At 44.5% G+C, this 25,008-nt stretch overlaps 1 protein-coding gene across 1 annotated transcript in view; it reads left to right on the top strand.

Moving 5' to 3' along the window:
* CACNA1B (calcium voltage-gated channel subunit alpha1 B) overlaps positions 1-25,008 on the top strand; it is a 196,237-nt gene that overhangs the window by 26,488 nt on the left and 144,741 nt on the right. The window contains exons 4-6 of the mRNA XM_039220724.1: positions 14,110-14,201; positions 15,392-15,544; positions 16,805-16,995. Coding sequence (XP_039076655.1) covers positions 14,110-14,201; positions 15,392-15,544; positions 16,805-16,995 — 436 coding nt within the window. The remainder of the gene's footprint in view (positions 1-14,109; positions 14,202-15,391; positions 15,545-16,804; positions 16,996-25,008) is intronic.

Consider the following 25,008-nt stretch of genomic DNA (forward strand, 5'->3'; position numbering starts at 1 on the left):
AGTCACTCATATTGTTAAAGTTGTTCCTAAGTGGCCTGTGTTCATCGATGCCAGTGTGGTTGAGGTGTTTGGTGTCATTGTATCTCCAAGCAGTGTTGTCTGGTATCCCTTAACTTTTGAGCATTTACATTCTTGCCACGCTCCGGGGCTCAGGCCTGACCCTGGCTCAGGCTGTATTTGGGTGGAGCTGTGATTTAGTGTTTGCTGATGGCGGGCTTGCAGTTGGGCCCGGCCATTTTCCAGCCCAGATTTCTCAGTGTAGGTGAGATGACAGCACCTGCAGCCTACTTTTCTCTCTTTGCTTTTGGTCTCACTGTGCTGTACTTTTCCTTTGAGGTCCTCTCCCTATTTTCTGTCCCCTGTAGTAATTGAAGTTAGGGGCCTCGCACACATGCAGGGCAATGTTCAAGTCGCTGCTGTTGGCCAGCGGGCCCCACGTGATGCCGCGTGAGTGCCGTCAGAGCCACCCCTTAGGGCTCCTTGCACCCTGTTGCTGGGCCCGCGTCACGTCCCCCTCGAGGCTGAGGCTGCAGGTCCCGGGACAACGCTGTGAAAAATCTGCTCCCGACCAGGCTCCTGGGGGTTTTATCGTTGTCTTCAGAAATCATCGTCTTATCTATTCATTTCCTTATTTCTTACTCACGTTCTCTTATGTTAGCTAGAACTCTTTAAGAAGATTGAGGATTATGCTGGTAATTGTTATTTTATTATCTGATTTTAAAGGAAATCCTTCGTGCTAAATTTGGGTTTGTTGGTACTCTTGAGAGTGGATTTTGAGCATGGAAAGGATCATTCGGAAACCATTTCAGTTTCTAAACTAAACATTCAATCTATCAAAGTTACAAATCCAAAAAAGGTAGTTCTTTTTAAAAATTTTAGATGACTTTGTGACAACATGGATGGTCCTAGAAGGCGTCATGCTCAGTGAAGTGAGACAGAGACAAATACTGTATGGTGTCACACGTGGAATCAAAAAAGAAGGAAACAAAGCCAAACACCGTCAGATCTGTGGTTATCGGAAGTGGGAGTTAAGGGGAGGGGGGAACTGCAGCGAGGTGGTCAGAAGGTACTGACCTGCAGTTCTGCTATAAAGACAGTGAGTAGGAGGGATGCACCGGGCACCCTGGTGCCGCACGGAGAACAAGCAAGCTGTGAGGACTGGGTCCTGAGAGACCCGCACCTCTCCTTCGCGTCTCTCCGTGCGCGATGATGCGTGTTAACTTGACCTGTCGTGGTGGTCATTTCACAGCGGATGTAAATCCGAACATCGTGCGGTGCACCTGACGCTCACATGGTCATGTGTGCCAATTACTTCTCAGTAAACTGGGGAAAAAATTTTTACATTCAGCTGATGAAAAATTATACATTTAGCTATTTTTAACAGTGACTTTCAAGGTGACTCAAATAGTGTTTTATCCCATTTCATAAACTTAGTTAATGTCAAACATTTAAGATTTCATTTATAGCGGCACCTGCGTGGCTTAGTCAGTTAAGTGTCCAACTTTGGTCAGGTCATGATCTCATGGTTTGTGAGTTGGAGCCCCGCATCAGGCTCTGTGCTAACAGCTCGGAGCCTCGACCCTGCTTCAGATTCTGTGTCTCTCCCTCTCTCTACTCCTCCCCTGCTGGTGCTCTCTCTCTCAAAAATAAATATTAAAAAAAAAAAGAATAAAATTTCATTTCTAAATTTACCATAACTGGATCTTTCTAAGTACTTAAGAATTTTGTTTCCAGTACATTAAAGTGTAAATATGGTGAATCATACGTTTGTTTAAATGTTCCAATGCTTTTTACAGATTTATTAAGTTTTCAACTTAAAATCACAAGTCTAAGTCAATTTTTTCATTCCATTCATAAAGTCAGACCCATAGGGTGAATGTGATGCTAGATGCGACCACATTCAGCATGCTGGTGTGTTCTGACAAATTCCGTATATAATCCTCCCAGGGGTTAGATATGGTCATCAACCGAGGAGACTGTCTCAGAACAAATGAAGCTGAGGTTTCTTTCTGATTCATTTCGGGATGTCTTGTTGGCCTATGGTGAGGGCCAGATTCTTTCCAGAAACACCGGTGGCCATGGCAAGTACTTCTCAACTGAGTACTGGGGTCTCAGAGCAGTTGTGGGTGCAGTTAGGCTGTAATTCTGATATTGTGGGTAGATTGTGTTTTTATGGTTCTTTAGATTGTAGATACCTTGTTGCCTGTGTCTAAACACTTTGGCACACTTCACTAAAAAACAAAAAGTTGTTTTCTTGTCCCATGGGACCGTGACAGCTCTGACGTATCTGGCTACTACTTTTGAGGTCCTTTACTGACATTTCAGGGTCTGTCAGTGGGTATCAGGATGCCTGGTAGACAAAAGACTATGGGTGAAGGTAGACATTGCTGTTCCTCCTTCCTGGGAATGACGCTGGAGCTTTCCAAGTGCCCTTCACCAGCTGAAGGCCTGCGTCTTTCCTCGGCTAGACTCCGCTGACCGAACACCTGTGTGCTAACACGCGTTCCCTCCCTTGCATTTCCCTGTAAATTGGCAGTTACATCTGGAGATTTCTCTTTGAGAAATAAAACACTACAATTACAATGGAAGTCTTCTGGGGCGCCTGGGTGGCTCAGTTGGTTGAGCATCCGACTTTGGCTCAGGTCGTGATCTCTCAGTTTGTGAGTTCGAGCCCCACGTCGGGCTCTGTGCTGACAGCTTGGAGCCTGGAGCCTGTTTCAGATTCTGTGTCTCCCTCTCTCTCTGCCCCTCCCCGCTTGCACTCTGTCTCTGTAAAAAATGAATAAATGTTAAAAAAAATAATGGAAGTCTCCTTTATACACTCCCTCAATCAAATTCTGTTCCCTTTCTTCCCTTCTCTTTCACGTTCTGGATATAACGACTGTCCTGATTTGTGGTTGTGATGCCAGTGCGTGCGTCTGTGAGTGTTCCAGTTCTCCCATATATGCCTGTATCCATAAATAATATACAGCATGGCTTGCATGACTTCGGTTGTGTGGGTGTGATATGTATTTACACACAGATATATAATCATTTCACAACGTGCTTTTTTACCCTTCGACGTTGTTTTAGACATTTTCCATGTTAGTAATGTGCAGGTTTATCTAATTTTTACGTGCTCGTCCATATTTTATGCAGAATAATGTGTCGCTGCGTGCATGTACCACTGCTGTGGGCACGCCTGTACGTATTTCTGCAGGCGTTTGTGTGACGTGTCTAGTATGCAGTTAGAAATTGTTTTCCGAGTCATAGGGATGCTCATTTAAAAATTTTCTAGAAGTAGCCAAATGTTCTCCAAAGCGATTCTACGCTTCTCTCCTCTGCCCTCAGAACTGTTGCTTGACGTCACTCGGCTGTGACTTGGCTAAACCGAGGGGGTAAAATGCCATCTCTTCTCTAGTGTGATTTGAATTTCTCTAATTGCCAGTGGTTTTGAGCATCTTCTTGTGTCTGTTGCAATTTGCTGATTTTTCTGATAGGGTATTTGTATTTTTAATATGAATTTATAGAAATTCTTTATATTTTCCGGAGACAGATTCCATATCAGTTATGTGCATTGCAAATATCTTTTTTGTTTTCTCTATAGTATCTTTCATGGTTTAGTTTAAATTTTATTGTAGTGAAATTTATCAACCTTTTACTTTATGGTTTGGGATTTTCATGTCTTCCTTAGAAACCCTTCCCTACCTTGCAGTCATTGAACTATTTTCTTGTTTGTTTCAAAGTTTTAGAGTTTGTTTTCTGCCATTAGTCCTCTTTTTATTTTCTAATTTTTAAATTGTGGCAAAACACATACGACATGAACTCTGCAATCTTAGTCACTCTTAAGTGGTGTTTAATGTACTCTCCGTGTTGTGCAGGTATCAGCACCATCCAGGACTCTGTTCACCTTGCAGATCTGAAACTCTGTCCCCGGTAAACGCTAACTCCCCAGCCCTCCCCTCAGACTCTGGCAGCCCCCATTCTACTTTCTGTCTCTATGATTTTAATGACTTTAAGTACCTCACATGAATGGAATCAAACTATATACATATATATATTTTTTTGACTGGCTTATTTTACTCAGCATCATGTCCTCGAGGTTTACCCATGTTGCATCATGTATTAGGATTTCTTTTCTTTTTAAGGCTAATTAATACCCCGCTCTATCATAATTTGCTTCTCCGTTTGTCCACTGATAGACACTTGAGTTCCTTCCACCTTGTATCTGTTGTGAATAACACCGCTATGAACCTTTGAGATCCTGCTTTAAATTGCTTTGTGTATAGACCTAGAATTAGAATTGCTGGATCATGTGGTAGCTCTGTGTTCAATGTTTTGAAGACCTGTCGTAGTTTTCCACAGTGGGTGCACCGTTTTACACTCCCCCCCGGCGGTGCACGGGGATCCAGCTTTTCCACATCCTCTACAACACTTACTTTCCGTCGGTTTCTTTGTTTCTTTGTTTTTGTTTTTTCTTGATAGTAGGTGTCCTAATGGGTGTGAGGTGGTATCTCAGCGTAGTCTGGATTTGCATTTCCCAATGATTAGTGATGTTGAACATCCTTTTATATTCTTAGTCCAATTGTGTATCTTTTCTTTGAGAAATATCCATTGAAGTCCTTTGCTATTTTTAAACTGGGCTTTTGTTGTTGTTGAGTTGTAGGAGTTCTTTATATATTCTGGATATTGATCTCTTAAAATTTTTTTTAATGTTTATTTATTTTTGAGAGAGAGACAGAGACAGAGTACAAGCAGGGGAGGAGCAGGGAGAGGGGGGAGACCAGAATCGGAATCTGTCAGCAAGGAGCCCAATGCAGGGCTCGAACTCATGGACTGTGAGATCATGACCTGAGCCAAAGTCGGATGCTTACCCGACTGAGCCACCCAGGCGACCCTTGATCTCTTATTAGATAAATGATGTGAATATTTTCTCCTATTCTGTAGATTTATTTTTTCACTCTCTTGATAGTGTCCTTTGATGCACGGAAGTTGTAAATTTTGATGAAGCTCAATTTATGTGTTTTTTTTTCTTTTATGATTTTGGTGTCATATCCAAGAATTCATTGCCAAATTCAATGTCATGAAGGTTTTCTACTATTTTTTCTCTTAACAGTTTTTATAGCTTAAAGTCTTACATTTAGATAAGCAGAGATCCATTCTGAGTTGCTGTTTTGTATCTGATATAAGATAAGGGTCCAACTTATTATTATTTTTTTTCATGTGAATATTCAGTCTTCCCAGCACAATATAGGGAAAAGATGGTCTTTTCCCCATTGAATGGTGTAAGCATTCTTATTGAAAATCAATTGACTGTACATGTGAGGATTTGTTTCTGGGTTATTATTTTATTCTATTGGTCTATATATCTGTCCTTATGCTAACACCACATTGTTTTGATTACTGTAGCTTTATAGTAAGTTCTGAAATCTGAAGATGTGAGTCTTCTAATTTTGTTCTTTTTCAAGATTGTTTTGGCTATTCAGGGTTCCTTGAGATTCCATATAAATTTTAGGATGAATTTTCTATTTCTGCAAAAATTATTATTGGAGTTTTGACAGATTAAATTGAATCTGTAGTTTACTTTGGGTAGTATGGACATCTTAACAATATTAAGTTTTCCAATTTATGGATATGGGATATCTTTTTATATACATTTTTTAAAACAAAATTATTAAAAAAACAAAAATTAAATAAAAAAACAAACTATAGATTTATTTTGAGAAAACTGAAATCATTTGGGTTTTCTGACTTGTATACAAGATGTACATCTTGGATATGGGATACTTTTAAGTTTCTTTAGTGTTCTTTAATTTCCTTCAGCAATGTTTTATAGTTTTCAGTGTATAAATCTTTTACCTCCTTGGTTAATTTTATTCCTAAGTATTTTTTTTTTTTTTTGGTGAAGTTTATTTATTTTGAGAGCGAGAGAAAGAGCATGCAGAAGAGGGGCGGAGAGAGAGGGGGAGAGAAAATTCTAAGCAGGCTTCATGCTGTCAGCACAGAGTCCAATGTGGGGCTTGAACTCATGAACCATGAGATCATGAACTGAGCCAAGATCAAGAATTGGATGCTTAACTGACTAAGCTACCCAGGCACCCCACCCCCCAAGTATTTTTTTTTTGTTATTGTAAATGGATTAAAAAAGCTTCCTTTTTTGTTTGTTCATTGCAGGTGTATAAAAACACAACTTATTTTCTTGTTTTGACTTTATATCCTGAAACTTTGTTGAATTCATTCATTCTGGTAATTTTTGGTGGGTTTTCTACAAATTTAGGGTTTTCTCCATTTGAAATTTGTTGGGATTTTATTTTATTTATTTTTATCTGTTGGGAATTGCATTGAATTTATAGACTAATGTGGTAGATTACACTGATAGTAATTCTACTATTGAACTGTTATTATGTTGCTATGACAACTCAGCTGGCCATTATATACTCTTTTTTTTTTTTAATGTTTTATTTCTGAGAGAGAGAGAAAGAGAGAGAGAACAGGGGAGGGTCAGAGAGAGGGAGACACAGAATCTGAAGCAGGCTCCAGGCTCTGAGCTGTCAGCACAGAGCCCGATGCGAGGCTTGAACCCACCAACCATGAGATCATGACCTGAGCCAAAGTCGGAGGCTTAACCGACTGAGCCACCCAAGCGCCCCTATATACTCTTTAAATACCTACCTTGGAATTTGGTTTATTCTGATTTTTAACTTAAGATTTGTGTTCATAATTGAGATGTGTATAAAGTTTTCTTGTCTTTTCTAGTTTTGATATGAGTTGAGAAGCTTTTCTTGTATTTTTTTAAAAATATTTTTTTATTTATTTCTGAGAGAGAGACAGCATGAACAGAGGAGGGTCAGAGAGAGAGGGAGACACAGAATCTGAAACAGGCTCCAGGCTCTGAGCTGTCAGCACGGAGCCCAACGCGGGGCTTGAACCCACGAACTGTGAGATCATGACCTGAGCCGAAGTCGGACACTTAACCGACTGAGCCACCCAGGTGCCCCTCTTGTATTTTTATTCTCTGAAACAGTTTGCATAAAATTATCTGTTCTTTGAATGTTCATAGAACTAGCTTGTAAAATTGTCTGGGTCTGATGTTCTGCCAGAGAAAACCTGAATCCAAATTCATTAATTATTATTATTTTTAAAAGTTTATTTATTTAAGAGACCGACAATGTGAGTGGGGGAGGGGCAAAGAGAGAAGGAGACAGAGAATCTGAAACAGGCTCCAGGCTCCAAACTGTCAGCACAGAGCCTGATGCAAGGCTTGAACCCACAAACTGTGAGATCATGTCTGAGTGGAAGTCAGATGCTTAATCAACTGAGCCACCTAGGCTTCATTTTTGTAAATGGCTGTGGTAGGCAGGACTCCAAGGTGACTTCCAAGGCTTCCATCCCTGCCTCTGGCCATCTCCCCTTCAGTGTGGGAAAGACCGTGGATATGATAAGATATCACTGCCATGGTTAGTTTATAATCAGTTGACTGTGAGTTAACCAAAAAGTACCCCTCCTAATTAGGTGATCCTTTTAAAGGGACCGGGTCCTTCCCCAAATCAGAGAGTTTAGAAATGTGAGGGACTGTTGAAGGCCGGGTGGCAAGGACCCGAGCCGTCTCCAGGAGCTCAGAGAAGCCCCCAGCTGACAGCAAGACAGCGGGACCCCTTTCCCTGTGAAGCGGCTGGGAAGCAGGACTTGCCCTAGGTTAGCCTCCAGGTGAAGGTGCAGCTGGCTGACACCTTGATCTCAGCCTTGTGAGACCCTCATCAGAGCACACAGCTGCACCGCGCCCTGACTTCTGACCTGCAGAGCTGTGAGCTAATCAGTGCTATTTCAAGTGACTAAAAGAGTGGCAAGTTTTTACCCCACAATAGAAAAGGAATACAATTGTTCATGGCTTATTCAGGTTTTTAAAAATTTCCTGTGAGATATATATATATATATATATATATTTTTTTTTTTTTTTTTACAAATAGTTTATTGTCAAGTTAGTTTCCATATAACACCCAGTGCTCATCCCCACAAGTGCCCTCCTCCATGCCCATCTCCCCCTCCCCCGCCACACCCATCAGTCCTCAGTTTGTTCTCAGCAGTCAAGAGTCTCTTAGGGTTTGCCTCTCTCCCTCTCCTCCACTATTTTTCTGCTTCTTCTCCCCCATGGTCCTCCATTAAGTTCCTCCTAATCCTCCTATACGTGCAAACATATGGTATTTGTCCTTCTCTGCCTGACTTCATTCGCTCAGCATAACACCCTCAAGGTCCATCCATGTTGCTGCACGTGGCCAGATTTCATTCTTTCTCATTGCCGTGGAGTATTCCATCGTATAGATAAACCACATCTTCTTGATCCATTCGTCCGTTGATGGACACTTAGGCTCTTTCCATTTTTTTTATTCAGGTTTTCTACTTTTTCAGTTACTTTTGATAATTTGCATTTTGGAAGGATATATCCATTTCATCAAGATTTTAACATTGGCATACAATTGTTAATAATATTCTTTTGGAATTCTAAAAATCTCTCATGCCTGTAGTTACATTCCCTGTGTGTAATGCCTAACACACTTAGGCATGTGTGCATACATGTGTACACACACGTGCACTTGCATGAGCACCCATGCAAATGCATGCAAGTGCTGTATGTGTTTATAAATGTGTGTGTCTGTGTACAGGTATGTCCAGATATGTGCACACTCTTTCTTTTTCTTGATTATCCTTGCCAGAAGCTTTTTCATTTTATTAAACTTTCAGATTCAGCTTTCTGTTATTTCTCTATTTTCTATTTTAAGCATGTCCGCTCTTTATTATTTCCATTTTCTCTCTTCTGTAAATTTATTCTGCTTTTCTTTTTGAAGATTCTTGAGGTATATCTGTGTTTATTTACTTTCAATCTTTTAAAAAAATCATTGAAGGTTATAAATTTCCCCTAAAACATCACTTTAACCGAACCCCCACATATTTTAATATGTGGTATTTTTTAAATGTTTATTTTATTTAAAACATTTTTAAAATTAATTTTTAATTATTTATTTTAATGTTTATTTATTTTTGAGAGAGAGACACAGCACGAGCGTAGGAAGGACAGAGAGAGAAGGAGACAGATTCTGAAGCAGGCTCCAGGCTCTGAGCTGTAGACACAGAACTCAACACGGAACTCGAACTCCTGAACCTTGAGGTTGTCATCTGAGCTGAAGTCAGATGCCTAACTGACTGAGCCACCCAGGAGCCCCTAAAATTTTTTTTAATGTTTATCTATTTTTGAGACAGAGAGAGAGAGAGAGAGAGAGAGACAGAGCATGAGTGGGGGAGGGGCAGAGAGAGAGGGAGACCCAGAATCCGAAGCAGCTCCAGGGCCTGAGCTGTCAGCACTGAGCCCGACATGGGGCTCAAACTCACAAGCCCCATGACCTGAACTAAAGTCAGCTGCCCAACTGACTGAGCCTCCCAGGCTCCCCAGCAATACATTTTTTAAGAGCCAAGCCTTCATCTCAAATTCTTTTTGTTTTTAAGTTTATTTATTTGGGAAACACACACCTACACACACACGCGCGCGCATGCGTGCGCGTGCACACACACATATCTCCGGGAGAGGAGCAGAGAGAGAAAGAGAGAATTCCAAGCTGACAAACTGTGAGATCATGACCTGAGTCAAAATCAAGAGTGGATGCTTAACCGACTGAAGCACCCAGGCACCCCCCAACTGTCTTTTCTATAGTATCTCCTTGTATATCTTTTAAGAAATATTTTGTTTTAAATATTTCTGCATTTCCACCCCGTTGTGTCTTTTGTAAGTAGCATACATTTGGATTAAAAAAACCCAATGTTGGGGCGCCTGGGTGGCTTAGTCGGTTAAGCGTCCGACTTTCGCTTAGGTCATGATCTCGCGGTTCGTGGGTTCGAGCCCCGCGTCGGGCTCTGTGCTGACTGCCAGCTCGGAGCCTGGAGCCTGTTTCAGTCTGTGACTCCCTCTCTCTCTGACCCTCCCCTGCTCACACTGTCTCTCTCTCTCTCTCCTAGAAATAAATAAAAACATTAAAAAAAATTATAAATAAATAAATAAATAAATAAAAATAAAAAAACCCAATGTAATAATCTTTGCTTTAATAGAAAATTAATAATCATTTATGGTTTCTTTGTAATTACTGATACATTGGACTTAATTCCGGTATATTAATTTCGTGTTTTCTCTTGATATCTTTTTTGCTTTTTTGGGCAGATTTTTCTGACTCCCGTAATTCACAAATTGTTCTGTGTTACCTGTTACCCACACACCTTTATCCCCTCTGCTGGTTTTCTCATACATTGTATTTCTAGCCATTTAGCTGATATCCTTAACATTTTATCATTTATTTATTATTTATTGATTTATTTTTGAGAGAGGCAGAGAGAGTGCAAGTGGGGGAAGGGGGGAGAGAGAGAATCCCAAGCAGTTTATGCGTGGTCAGTGTACAGAGTCTGATGTGGGGCTTGAACTCATGAAACCTGAGATCATAACCTGAGCCAAAGTCAGATGCTTACCTGACTGAGCCACGCAGGTGCCCTGATATCCTTCATATTTAAACACATATTTGTAACCATACATTTGTCTGACACAGAACAGCAAACTACAGCCTATCTTTTTGGCAGCCTGTGGTTATAAATAAAGTTTTATTGGAACACAACCCTGTCCATTTCTCTACATATTGTCTGTGGCTGCTTTTGTGCCACAAGATCAGAGTTGAGTGGTTGCAACAGAGATCTTACATTCGCAAAGCCTAAATACCTACTAATTGGCCCTTTACACAAAATTTTTGCTGCTTCCTTGTCTAACAATTAAGAGTGAGTTAGTCTCTATGACATAGTTTGATTCAGCTACACATGCAAGAACCCTTTCTGTACATATTTGTATTGTTGCCTAGATTGTCAGTCTTACATGTGGAGAATACACACAAAATAATGAAAAGTGAATATCACAATTAAAGAACAATCAAGATTTATTAAATTTAACTACTTACAAATTACTTTCTGTGTCTGCCATTATTCTTGTATACTATGCATTGTTTTTGGGCTCAGGTTTCATCTTGTTTTACTGAGAGTCTGGGGTCATGACTTCTTTTATATCTGAAAATGTGTTTATTTTACCCTCACTTTTCTTTTTTAAAAAAATTTTTTAATGTTTTATTTATTTTAGAGAGAGAGAGAATATGAGTGAGGGAGGGGCAGAGAAAGAGGGAGACACAGAATCTGAAGCAGCTCCAGGCTCTGAGCTGTCAGCACAGAGCCCGATGTGGGGCTTGAACTTGTGAACTGTGAGATCATGACCTGAGCCAAAGTTGAACACTTGACCAACTGAGCCCCCCAGGCGCCTTTGCCCTCACTTTTCATTGATGGTATAGCTGGACACTGAGCTCTAAGGTGACGATTACTTTTCTGCTGTTGCTCTTTGAAGGTATAACTTAATTATCTTCAAACATATATTTTTGAAGTGAAGTGAAGGTTTCTTTCTTTTTAATCTTTTTCTAGATATTTTGTCTTTTCTTTTTTGTCTTTTGTTTTTTTTCTAGATATTTTGTCTTTTTCTGGTACCTTCTAAGACTTTTTATGCTTGATGTTCTGCAGCCTCTCACTGCTTCTGGTTGGATATATTTTCTTTGTCTGGTTGGTACTTGCAGTGCACTTTAAATCTGAGAAGTCGTCTTTAATTCTGGACATTTCTCACCTGCTGCTTCTTCAGATGTCACTTCTTCAGCGTCTCCCCCATTCTCTGCTGCGGCTCAAGCTGGCGTGTGCTGGGCATATGATCTGGCCTGCGTGTCACTCAGCTTCTCTCGTTTTCCCTCTTTGGCTTTTTGGTGTCTGTGGGTGAGTTCCCTAGCACCAGCCTCCACACTGTTGTCCAAACCACTAATACTCTCAAACCAGGCCTCCAGCCCAGAGTGTGATTTATTGTTGTTGTTAATGTTATTACAGTAACTATTTGTAATTGCCAGAACTTTGAGCTAGTTTTTAAAATACCTACCCGTTTCTGGCTGGTTTTGTTCAATAATTTATTGATTTTATCAGAACAAGATTAATCTTCCAGCAATTGATTTAAATAGTTGAATGTCTCTCAGAGCAGTGGTTTTGGTTTGAATAGATATTTTCTTGTCCTTATTTTTTTACCCTGCAAGTTTCGTATTAATTTTTTTTTTTAGTGTTTATTTTGAGATAGAGAGAGAGAGAGAGACAGAGTGTGAGCAGGGGAGGGACAGAGAGAGAGGGAGATGCAGAATCCAAATCTGAGCTGTTAGCACGGAGCCCGATGCGGGTCTTGAACCCGTGAACCATGAGCTCATGACCTGAGTTTCTCCTTATTTTGCTCCGTCTCAGCTTTTATTCCTTGTGCCTCGTACTTTGAGGGGTGTGGGGCACAGGCCTTCTTCCCCAGCAGCAGAGGCAGCAGGGCTGTGGGGCTTTGCTTGGTGGGGGGGGGGGGGGTCAGGCCGCAGCGCTGGTCTTACCTGAAATAAACAGCTGACGGGTGGTGCTCGCTGAGTCGGGCGTTGGGGAGGGAACAAGGCCGGGGGCAAGAACCAGAATTCCTTAGTCGCCATAATGTAACACCTCTGGACTTTTAATTAATTAATTTATTGTCATTTTAAAAATATTTATTCAGTTTTGTGAGAGCGCAAGTGTAGGAGGGCATCAGAGGGTCTGAAGGGGGCTCTGTGCTGACAGCAGATAGCCCCATGTGGGGCTCGAACTCACAAACTGTGAGATCGTGACCTGAGCTGAAGTCAGATGCTTAACCCACTGAGCCACCCAGGCGCCCCAGCTCTGGACTTTTTAAAAGAAGTACATGTTTCAACACTTTTAATCAGTAAAGTAAAAAAAAAAAAAAAAAAAAGACAGTTCTTTAATTGTATGATGCTTGATATGCTGCTTTGATGCCCAAGTGGAAATGTTAAAAAGGCAGTTGGGGGGCGCCTGGGTGGCTCAGTCGGTTAAGCGTCCGACTTTCGCTTAGGGCATGATCTCGCGGTTCGTGGGTTCAAGCCCCGCGTCGGGCTCTGTGCTGACTGCCAGCTCAGAGCCTGGAGCCTGTTTCAGTCTGTGACTCCCTCTCTCTGACCCTCCCCTGCTTACGCTGTCTCTCTCTCTCTCCTAGAAATAAATAAAACATTAAAAAAAAAAAAAAGGCAGTTGGGTTTATGAGTCTGCAGTTAGTGATGTGCGTGTGCGAGTGACCAGCATGCTGAGGGGCTCAGAGCTGTGGGGTAGACCTGTTGGGTCTGAGCCCTGGGGCTTCCACTTCTGGAGTCCGGTGGAGGAGGCGAGGGTGGCGACCAAGACCCTGAGGGGCTGCTGGGAACCTGGGGGGAAACGAGGGAGTTGACCCAAGGGCAGAGGAGAAACCATTTAGAGAGGGAGACTTGACCATTGGAGTCAGCAAGACAAAGGCTTGAACAGCTTTCCAGGGGAATAGTGTGGGTGACAGCCTAATGGGGGACAGGAAGGTCAGGTGGTGGGGACACCAAGGGCTGACCCTCTGAATGAGCTTTGGTGTGGAGGGAGCAGAGAAACGGCTGTGCTGAGAGGTGGCTATTGGAGCTTTTGTTTTTTGAGATGGGACAGTTTGGAATATATTTTTTGGCTAACAGGATTGATTATGATGGCTTTGCTGAGTCCCCTGTAGCTGCTCTTCGGCCTGCCCTCCCCCGCTTGCCCCCCAGCCGGTGTTCTCTGGGGGAAGGTGAGGAAGGGTGTGTGTGGCGCCTGTTCAGGAGTTTCCACTCAGCACCGCCTCTCGTGAGGCCGCTTGCAGTGCAGGAGGCATTGGTTCGGGGACCTGGGCCGGGCTTGGATTTAGTTGGAGGGCAAACTCAAGGCCAGGCCAGGTGCCAGAGACCATGTGTCCTCCTGGGGTGATTCCGTTGAGCCGGAGGTAGGGTCACGCTGGAAGCAGTCATTGCTGACATTGCTGTGAGGACGCCCGGATTCAGTGCCTGCCTCTTCTGCCACAGCAGCACCACACCCGCTGTCAGCCCTGTGCTCGGACAGTGGGGGACACAGGCCAGAAGGTGTCGCTGTTGTTGGGAGAAGGGACATGGGTGGGGGGCACGTACTCTCCTCTCACATGAATGTGGAGCCCTTACTTCCCTGTTCCTTCTCTGTTCCTGCCAGGATCCTGGCCACAGCTGGCACCGACTTCGACCTGCGGACCCTGCGGGCTGTGCGTGTGCTCAGGCCCCTGAAGCTGGTGTCTGGGATTCCGAGTGAGTCTGGCAAAAGCAGTCAGGCCCAAGCCCACCTGGATCACTGACCCCCTCCCCCGACCCCACCATGGCCACAGCCACAGCTAAGCCTTAACCAATGGGCTCTTTGGCTTTGGTGACTCAATGCTCAGTGCTCCTGACCCCTGGGAACCAGGTGTGAAGAAGGCTGGCGTTCTCTGTGACAGCCCGGAGACTGGCCCTGTTGTTTTGCCCTGACTTGGCCTCCCCACATGGAAACTTTGCTTCTCCTCACACGCTCTGCTAGATTTCTAGCTCTTTGCTGCTTTTTCTGGGGTTAAAGCACAGACGAGACCGAGCAAGGAGGTCGGCAGGACGCCTGACAAAATAGTCAAAGGCCCACCTGTCTTGGCTCGGGCTTGGCAGGCCCTTGGAGAACCCAGACCAGATTAAGACACAGTCCTGGACTCAGCTGCCCAAGGGGCCAAGGCTGGTTAGGAGCGTGGCTGGGGGCAGGCGCAGCGTGGCCCCTGTTCCTCCAGTCCAGTGGAAGTGTAGTTTTAGGTTTCCTCAGGGCCCCAAGTGGGCAGGGACCACTCAGGGCTCTGTCCCCCTGAGGCCGCTGCAGGGGGAGCCCCTGTTCCGCCCCAAGACCCTGCCAGGCAAAGGCTCAGGCTTGTATCTAAGAGCTGGGGCCCTGCGGTGAGGGGGTCACGGGGTTGAGCTTCCTCCATGTGCTGACTGTCTCTGGCCTTGTGGTCAGTGGTCAGACACTCCTGTGAGCAGGTCCCTTGCTTTGCTTTCCCTGAAGTGTTGGGGCCTGTCAAGACCTGCTCTTCCCTCCCAGTATCCCCTCCCCTTTCCTCTTAGGACTCTGTTCTGGCTCCACCGAGAGCCCTCCATAGGTCCCCACATCTCCCCAGCACCCACCCTCCACCAGACTGCACACTCTGACACTGCACACCCTGCTCTGTCTACTTCCCTCCGAGACTTATGCTTGGCCCCCCACCCTGAGGACTCTTGTGGAAGCACATGCCGTCCCCCCAACTCCCCACATTCCTCGCTCCATCCCTTACTCTGAGGGTCCTCAGCTCAGCACCTTACCCCAGGACCTCCAGTCCTGCGCAGCCCAGGCGTTCGCCAGTCTACCCACACCCCCACTCGCCCCCCGTATCGCCCCCCGTACCACCCACCCTGCTCTGACGTGCCATGCTCTGGCTGCTCTGGCCCAGGTCTGCAGGTGGTGCTCAAGTCCATAATGAAGGCCATGGTCCCGCTTCTGCAGATCGGGCTGCTTCTCTTCTTCGCCATCCTCATGTTCGCCATCATTGGCCTCGAGTTCTACATGGGCAAATTCCACAAGGCCTGTTTCCCCAACAGCACAGGTAAGGCCTGGCAGCACCCCTTGGGGTCAGACAGGGACCATGCTCTCACTCATCCAGGAGACAGGCACTGTTCTAGGTGCCAGACAGAATGAGATGGGGGGGGGGGCATACACCACAAGCTGGAAAACACAAACACGTGAATAAACACATATACAGTGATTACAGATTGTGGTAACTCCTAGGAAGAAACCAAAGGGGAGTTTGCGATAGAATAATTTGGGAACCTGCTTCACAGAAACTGGCCAGGGGAGGCCTCTCTCCTGAGGGGACAGGTGAGCAGCGATCAGACTGGAGTAAGAGGGACTGTGATGTGGCCGCTGGGCCGGAGAGCTCCAGTTACAAAGATCAGCGGGAACAGAGGGGAAATCACGTGGCTTCACGGCCATGGTAGGAACTCTGAGTCTTCCTCTGAGAGAAATCAGGAAGACAGTGCAGGGCTCTGAGTGAAAACTGATGTCATCTGATTGTTCTGGCTGCTCCAGGGAGACAGAGGCAGAAATAGCATCCGCAGGAGGGTAATACCTCAACCCAAGAGACATGGTGGCTGTGGCCAGGCTGTTTAGGTGGAGGTGGTCATAATGAGTTGGGTTCTGGATGTATTTATTTTGCAGTGAGGCAGATGAGCCACGTGATCATCTCAATCGACGTAGAGAAAGCTCTTACTAAAATTTAAATCATTCATGATTTTAAAAACGTCTTATCAAGGCCAGCGGAAGCAAATCCACTCTGTAGGGGCCAGTGTAGTGAGGCCCGGGCTCTGCAGCCCCCAGCCAGCCTGTGGGCACACGATGTGTGGGCTCCGAGCCAGCCTGCCTGGTAAGCAGGGCCTGCAGTGGCTGGCTCCAGAGTGACAGGCAGCATCTGCATGTCAGGAGAGCCTCGGTGTTAGTTTGGCTGTGAGAGAAAGGAGCAATCAGTGGTGTGGTGGTAGAAGAGTTGGATGTTAGGGGTTTGTTGTTTTTGGTTTTAAGGCGAGCAAGTCCTAAGGCCTGTTTAAACAGTAATGGGCAGGTTCCAGGAGAGAGGGAGATGTTGGCCAGTAGTTCCTGGGAGGGTCGGTCTGAACTCAGATGGAGCCAGACTGTAGGCAGGGGGAGAGCCGGTGCAGGGAGGGACGGTGGGGAGTTGAGGGAGGATTTCCATTGGTGCCTGATTCCTGCCCACTTGTGATGAGGTCTTTGTGACCCAGAAGTCCCAGTAGGGGGTGGAGAACTTGGTGTTTCTGGGTTCAGGGTCTCTGCTTCATTCTCCTCTCCACAGACACAGAGCCAGTGGGTGACTTTCCCTGTGGCAAGGAGGCCCCAGCCCGGCTGTGTGAGGGCGACACTGAGTGCCGGGAGTACTGGCCGGGACCCAACTTCGGCATCACCAACTTCGACAATATCCTGTTTGCCATCTTGACAGTGTTCCAGTGCATCACCATGGAGGGCTGGACTGACATCCTTTACAACGTGAGTTGCATCTTGGCCCTGGGACTGTGGATGGGCCGTGAAGCTCCTGGGATCCCATTTGGGGTGACATTTCTGATCTAAGGGCCTCTGCCCAGCCTCAAGCTCCTTCCTCTACCCCAGGATAAAATACAGGCCCCTTCCTTCAGATGACTCTACCAAAGGCCCTCTGTCATCAGTTTTAACTCATACTTTTGACCTGGGTCCCAGAGTCTCCAGGACAGCTTCTCTTAGGAAAGTAAAACTGAGGGCCAGGCAGTAGAAAGTCAGCAAAGAAAATGCCAGAGAAGATGCTATTGCTGCTGCTGACCAGATGGTCACAGTGCCAATCCTCTAAGCCTCACTGCAAGCTTGCTCCAAATTAGGCCCTGCGTGAAGTGTCCTATCCCTGTTAACTCATAGAGTCATCTCAAGAACCCCATGTGCAATGAAGAAACTGAGGCATGGAGGGGCTGTTTAAGTTGCCCAAGGCCTTAAGACTAGTAGGCAGCTTGCTGGGAACTGCCAGCTCTGCCATCCCTGCTGGGGTTGTCTGGATGGAGGGAGGGAGAGTGAAGCCTGCTGGGGCTCTCGTCCCTAGGCAGCCGGCTGAAGACAGTCAGGAGCAGGGCAGGCTTTACGGCTGCACTGAGCTGACGCTGAGGAAGACTTCTCTGATGATGCTGGCGTTCTGGGGTCAGAGTGTGTGTCTTGCGCATTTTTGTCTTTTCCACTGTGTCTATCTGGTGCTGTTTCCTCTTCATCCTCTTGACCATCAGGTTGCCCGCCTGTCACAGTGGTGTGTACAGGGCAGTCTGGGTTGGTGCCCATGACAGAAGCTGGTCTAATGTCCTTGCCTGATGACCCATCCCACTGCCACGTCCCCTCCGCGTGAAGCTCTTCTGGGAGGGCTCTACCGCAAATGCTTGAGCAGAGTTCTGTCTCTTTTTTTATGTGATGACCTCCCTAGCTACCTTCTAGCCTGTGTGGTCCTGTGAGCCACTAGGGCATAAGAACAATTAAATTAGTTCCTCAGGGGCCCTGGGAGGTAGGCAAGGAAGGTACACATGAGCTAGAGATCCTGGAAGGTTTGGCTGGGAGGGCACGGCTGGTTGCTGGAATGTGCTCCGCTTGCGAGCTGTGGGTGGAGGGCCTGCAGGTACAAGACCCCGCATGTTGAACCTGCCACTTGTATGCTGAGCCCCTGGAGCCCTGTGTTTCCCAGCCTCTAGGAGCCTGGGGAGGAAATGATGGTGATAATCTGGTGGCATGATGGACAGATGGAAAGGGACAGACTGGGACCCTCTGCTCTGTGGGTTCGTGGATATTCGGGTGGATCTCAGGGCCGGGTGTCCAGCAAGTGCTTGGTAGATGCTCACTGAGCAGGCAGGGGGAAGGTGGAAGTTAGGGAAAAGCTGGCCCGCAGTCCCTTGAACCAGATCCCTCCTTGGAGTGGGAGTTGTGTCTCATGACAGGCTCTGTTTAATTGAGGAGAAGAAGAACAGGCACAAAGGCGGTTATGAGGAGCTTGGCTGTTCTTTTCCTACAGCAAATCAAGGAACAATTTCCCCAAGACAGACCCTAAAAATAGCTCTGTGCTGGCCACATCCCTGCCAGCCCCACCTGAGCGAGGACTGCATGAACAGGTTGCTGCAGCTTTCAGTGCCCACTGGGAATTGGCCCGTGGCCCTGGTGACTCGGACTGGTGGGTCTGTGCTCTGCGTGGGAGGGGCTGAGCAGGAACTAGACCCTAGGGCAGGACTGGTCAAGACAGCCACAGAGGCACATATTTCCATTGGACCCTCAGGGCTCTGGGCGCTCCCTGAGATACTGCATATACAGTGAGAAGCAGGAGGCATTTGGTAAAGCCCTAATAATGGCAAGTGGTTTAAAGAAAACAAAGGTGGATGAGAGGCAGGGAGTGATGAGTTAGATACCTTGTGACAGCCAGGCCTGGTGAGGTCTGGAAGCCAGACATGCAGGCGCTATGAGATTGTGCCTTGGAGGTTTGGCAAGGCCCCAGGACACAGTGACAGTGGTGAGCTGTGAGGTGGCCTAGATCTGGCTGGATCCACTCTCCACACTGAAGAATAATAGGGTGAGTTGCTGCAAATCAGACAGGGTGTTTTGAAGGGGATTCTTTAGAGAGAGAGCCTGCCCCTTGCCTCCAACCCTGTGAGAGGAGCTTTCATGGTCCTTTCAGACATACTCCTTAAGTGTGGAGCCCCAAGTGACAGTGCCTGGACTTCAAGGGCAGGGGCCATTGGCCTGCAGCAGTGGGGCAGAGAGAGAGAGGTGGAGAGCACACTTGAAGTTGGGAACAGAGGAGGGTGTGTGAGTGCTTCTCATGGACCAGCTGTGGCCAGGGGAGAGTGGCCAGACAGGAGCCCTTTTTAATTCTGACCAAGGGAGTGACAAGGTCTCAGCAGAGAACCTCTGTTCACGAGGGACTGCTGAAACAATGGGGGTGGGGGTGGGGCAGTTCTCCGGCTGAAGGAGAAATGGCTTGCCTGCAGCTTGAAATGTAAGTGGAGTCAAATGTGTTCCTGGAAGAACCCACAGAAGTGCTTCATGAGGGACAAGTCAGCAGGAAATTTCCGTTAGGCCCAGAGAGATGAGATTATCTCAAGACACCGCAATGCACAGAAGAACTTGCCTGTCCCCCAGCTCCCCACCCCCCCCGCCCCCCTTCCTCCCCTGCTTGGATCGTGTTGGGGTTAGTAACCCAGCAGCCAGCTGAGGAAGAAGAACAGCGCCAGGCGTGGAGGGCAGACAGGGACCACGCCTCCCTCCCAGCGAAAGCAGCCAGCTGTGGCCAGCGAGCAGAGCAGATATTTTCAGTGTAAAGCATGTCAAGTAGTTTTATTGCCAGCTGGAATTGGACACTTAATTACTGAAGTGAGACTGTGTTTTCTAGTTGAAATGATTGTAGAACTTTCCACTACCTAGGAGTTATCAGAAGAGTAATAGGACTTATCCAAATTTTTATCCAGGGGCATGAATGTGATCAAAGGGACAGGGGGAGGTAAGTAAAGTTGGTTTATGGTTATACACATGTGGTTTTGCATATGCTCGCTGTACTGGCCACATACAGCTCTGAGGAAGGGTTGTGCAGATATTAGTTGCAAAGGCTGTGTTTTACAGTTAGCGCAGGTAGGGCCGGGTGTGCAGTGTGAGAGGGAAGAACCGAAGAGGATGCGAAGTCAGCCACTGGGGAAGGTGGTGCCTTTTCTTGAGAAGGGAGACTTGGGGTGAGATCTTTGCTCGGTTTTGTTTCAGGGGAGTAGCAGTGAAGCCCAGCACTCTGATTCGACCCCTAATGTTTCAAAGAACTATTTTCATGCAAGGGAGACGCTGAGTATACAGTTGGGTATATGACAGGGGGCTCAGAGGAGACAGCACGGCTCAGGGTGTCTGTCTGAGATCATGGATGGAGGTTAACATTATGGCAGAGGATGTGATTGGCTCAGCAGGGAATGTAGAAGAAGGCCCAAGACTGAGCCATCTCTGAGCTTGGCTGGTGGGGGAATTCCAACATTCAGAAGACAAGTAGGAAAGAAAGAGACTAAGGTGGAGCCTGTGAGGCAGAGTAGAAACCACAGCGTGAGCGTGCTGTGTCTTAGAAGCAGAGTTAAGAACAAGGCTTTTAGAAAATGATCAGCTAGGTCAGAGGTCAAGAAAGATGCTGGTAAACTTGACAAGAGCAGTTTCGGTGGTGGGGTAAAAGGTGCAGGTTAAAGGTGAAGGCAGGATGACAGTGAGGACGGCAGCTGGAGTTGGCTCTCTCCCGGCTCCCTGTGAGGTGTCGCAAAACAGTGCGAGGGAACTGCGGGGACATATGGGGGTTGGCTGTTGTTTTTTTAAAAACTAAACTTTATTTGAGATAATTGAGGGCTTACATGCAGTTGTACGAAATAATACAGAGACCCCGTGTTTCGTGTAATGGTTACAACCTGCAGAACTAGTGTGATCACGACTTGAATACTGGCACTGATGTCGTCGAGACGCACAACATTCCATCGCGGAAGGACCCCCGGCTGCCCTTGTGGCCACCAACTTCTCTCTTACCCTCACCCCCCTCGATCCCTGTGAACCACTGTCACATCTGTGATGTCAAGGAGGTTATATAAATGACACCATACTGTATGTTACTTTTTGGCATTGGGTGCTTTCACTCAGTGATTCTTTGGGGTTTCATCTAGATTAACGTGTGTCAGTAATTGGTTCCTTTCTATGGCTGAGCAGTCTTCTGTGATTTGGGCGGACCGGGTTTGTTTAACATTTACCTGTCACAGGACGTATGGGTTGTTTCAAGTTTAGGGCTGTTGTGAACATAATTGCTCTACACATTTCCATATGGGTTTTGAGTTTTCATTTCTCAGGGATAGAAACCCAGGAGTGCAATTTCTGGGTTGTATTGTGGTTGCAAGTTTAGTTTAAGAAGCTAAAAATTTCCCAGAGGGCTGTATTCTGTTGTGTTGTCACCAGGAGAGTGTGAATAATGTAGCCTCCTCACCAATATTTGATGTTGTCATTGTTTTTAACTTTAGCCATTCTGGTAAGTGTGTTCTGATATGTCATTATGGTATTAATCTGCACTTCCTAATGGCTAATGGTGTTAAGCATCATTTCATACTTATTTGCCATTCATTTCTCTTCTTCAGGGAACTGTCTCTTCAGATATGTGGCTTGTAAATAATTTTTCCACCTCATTACTTGACTTTTCATACTCTTTACCTGGTTTTTCACAGAACAAGCATTCTTAATTGTGAAAAAGTCCAGTTTATCAATTCTTTCCTTTGTAGCTTGGACTTTTAGGGTCAAATCTTTAATCAGCACTTTGGAGTTTTCAGTATACAAGTCCTGTATATGTTTTGTTAGACATTCAAATGATTTTTATATGTTGATCTTATATCTTGCATCCTTGCTGAATTTACTTATTTATTCTAGGATATGTTTTGGAGAGTCTTTGGGATTTCCTGTGCAAACATGTCTGCAAACAAGAACAGTTTATTTCTTCCTTTCTAATTTGTATGACTGTTATTTTATTTCCTTGCCTTATTGCATTGGCTGAAACTTCCAGCATTATGTTAAATAAGAGAATATATTTCTATGCTCCCAATCTTAGCAAAAAAAACATTGAGTTTTTCACTGTTAAGTATAATGTTAACTGCAAATTTTTTGGTTTTTTGTGGATGTTCTTTATCAAACTGAGGCAGTTCTCCTATACCTACCTTTCTGAGAGGTTGTATCATGCTTGGGTGTTGAATTTTTTTGCATTGATATGATAGTGTGATTTTTCCTTTAGTCTGTTAATACAGTGGATTACGTTGATTGAGTTTTGAATTTTGAAACAGCTTGGCATCCCCGGAACAAACCCCACATGGTCATGGTATATAATTATTTTTATACATTGCTTAAATCAATTTGTTAATATTTCACTAAGGATTCTGACATCCATATTCATGAGGGATTTTGGTCTGTAATTTCCTTCTATTTTGAATTATGTTTGTCTGGTTTTGGTATGAGGGCAATACAAGCTTTATAAAATGAATTAGAAAGTAGCTCCTTCTCTCTCATTTTCTAGAAGAGATCTGTATACGTGGTATTAATTCTTTTTTGGAGAATTGGGTCTAGAGATTTCTTTTTTTAAATGTTTTTTTTTAATGTTTTTTATTTATTTCTAGGAGAGAGAGAGAGAGACAGCGTGAGCAGGGGAGGGTCAGAGAGAGAGGGGGAGTCACAGACTGAAACAGGCTCCAGGCTCTGAGCTGGCAGTCAGCACAGAGCCCGACGCGGGGCTCGAGCCCACGAACCGCGAGATCATGACCTAAGCGAAAGTCGGACGCTTAACCAACTAAGCCACCCAGGCGCCCCTCTTTTTTAAATGTTTTAAATGTTTATTTGTTATTTTGAGAGAGAGAGTGCACCAGAGCATGAGCTGGGGAGGGACAGAGAGAGAGGGAAACACAGAATCTCAAGCAGACTCCAGGCTCTGAGCTGTCAGCACAGAGCCCAATGGGGGGCTTGAAGTCACAAACTGTGAGATCATGACTTGAGCTGAAGTTGGATGCTTTACTGACTAAACAGCCCAGGTGCCCCAAGATTTAATTCTTTTTTATATGGCTGAATGTATATATGTATGTATGTATATACATATAAATACATTTACATATAAATATATGTTTATATATCTTCTTTATCCATTCATCAATCAGTGGGCATTTGGGCTGTTTGCATGTCTTGGCTATTGTAAATAATTTTGCCATGAACATAGAGGTGAATGTATCCTTTTGAACTAGTGTTCTTATATTCTTTGGGTAAATACCCAGTAGTGTGATTGCTGGATTGTAGGGTAGTACTATTTTTAACTTTCTGAGAAAATGTACTATTTTCCAGAGTGGCTGCACCAGTTTGCATTCCCACTAACAGTGCGTGAGTGTTCCTTTTTCTCCACATCCTCAACAACGCCTATTGTTTCTTGTTAAAATTTAATTTTAAATTTAATCAAACAACCACGAAATAAGGTGGTATTTCATTTTGGCTTTGATTTGCATTTCCCTAATGACTTAATGATATTGAGAATCTTTTATGTGCTTACTACACCATTTATATGTCTTCTTTGGAAAAACGTATATTCAGATCATTTTCCCATTTTAAAATTGGTTACTTTATCCTTTTATTATTGACCAGTATCTGTTATGGTTGCTAGACCCTTATCAGATATATGATTTGTAAATATTTCTCACATTTTGTGCATTGTCTTTTCACTTTCTTGATGGTGTCATTTGAATTATGAACAATTTTTATTTTGATGAAGTCCAATTTTTCTGTTTTTATTTTCACCATTGTGCTTTTGGTGTTATAGCTAAGAATTCATTATCAAATCCAAAGTCATGAAGATTTACTCCTATATTTTCTCTTAAGAGTTTTCTTGTTTCTGCTCTCGTATTTAGGTCTAGGATACGTTTTAATTTTTGTATGTGATGTAAGGTAGGGAGTCAGCATTACCCTTTGCAAGTGGATATCCAGTTGTCTTGCTACCATTTGTTGAAAAGACTGTTCTTTCGCCCATTGAATTTCTTGGCACCACTGTTGAAAAATCAACTGATCATAAATGTAAGGGTTTATTTCTGTATCATCAGTTTTATTCCATTGATCAATATGTCATTTTTAGGGGGGAGATTTTTTAAATTACAATTTCACTTTCCTTAATAATTGTAGTACTATTAAATTTGGCTATTTTACATTGGATGAGTTGTGGTAGTTTGTGTGTTTTGAGAACTTGGTCCATTTCCTCCATGTGATTGAATGTATGTAGAGTTGTTTGTGGTATTCCTTCATTAACCTTTTGATGTTTGCTGGGTCTGTAGTGATAGCCCCGGTTTCATTCATAATATTGATAATATGTATCTTTTCTCCTTTTTTCTTGGTCAGTATTGTTAGAGGTATGTCAATGTAACCGATTTTTTTCAGAGAACCAAGTTAAAAATTTGCATTTTTTTCTATTGTTTTTCTTCTCAACTTGGTTAATTTATGCTCTTAACATTATATTTATTTATATAACAAAACGTATTATATGGTTTATGTTGCTCTTTTTTTTTTCTAGCATCATGAGGTGGAAGTTTAGATTATTGATTTGAGACTTTTCCTCTTTGTAATGTATGTATTTAGTGACAGAAATTTCCCTCCTGGCACTGCGTTAGCTGTGCCCTTCAAATTTTATATATTATATTTTCATTTTTATTCAGTTCAGTGTATTTTTATATTTCCCTTGAGACTTCTTCTTTGACCCAAGGACTATTTAGAATTGTTTTCCACCTATAAGTAAGGTGTTATTTCTCTTTTGCCGCTTGAAAGATTTTTGATTTGTCTTTAGTTTTCATAAATTTGACTATGATATGTCATGCTGTAGATTTCTTTGGGTTTATCTTATTTTATTTTTTATTTCTATTTTTTATTACAGAGGGAGAGAGAGAGAGTGCATGCACACACACAGCAGGGGAGGGGCAGAGGGAGAGGGAGCGGGAGTGTTGC

The sequence above is a fragment of the Hyaena hyaena genome, unplaced genomic scaffold (genome assembly GCF_003009895.1).
Source record: "Hyaena hyaena isolate Hyena2069 unplaced genomic scaffold, ASM300989v1 scaffold_911, whole genome shotgun sequence".
NCBI lineage: Eukaryota > Metazoa > Chordata > Mammalia > Carnivora > Hyaenidae > Hyaena > Hyaena hyaena.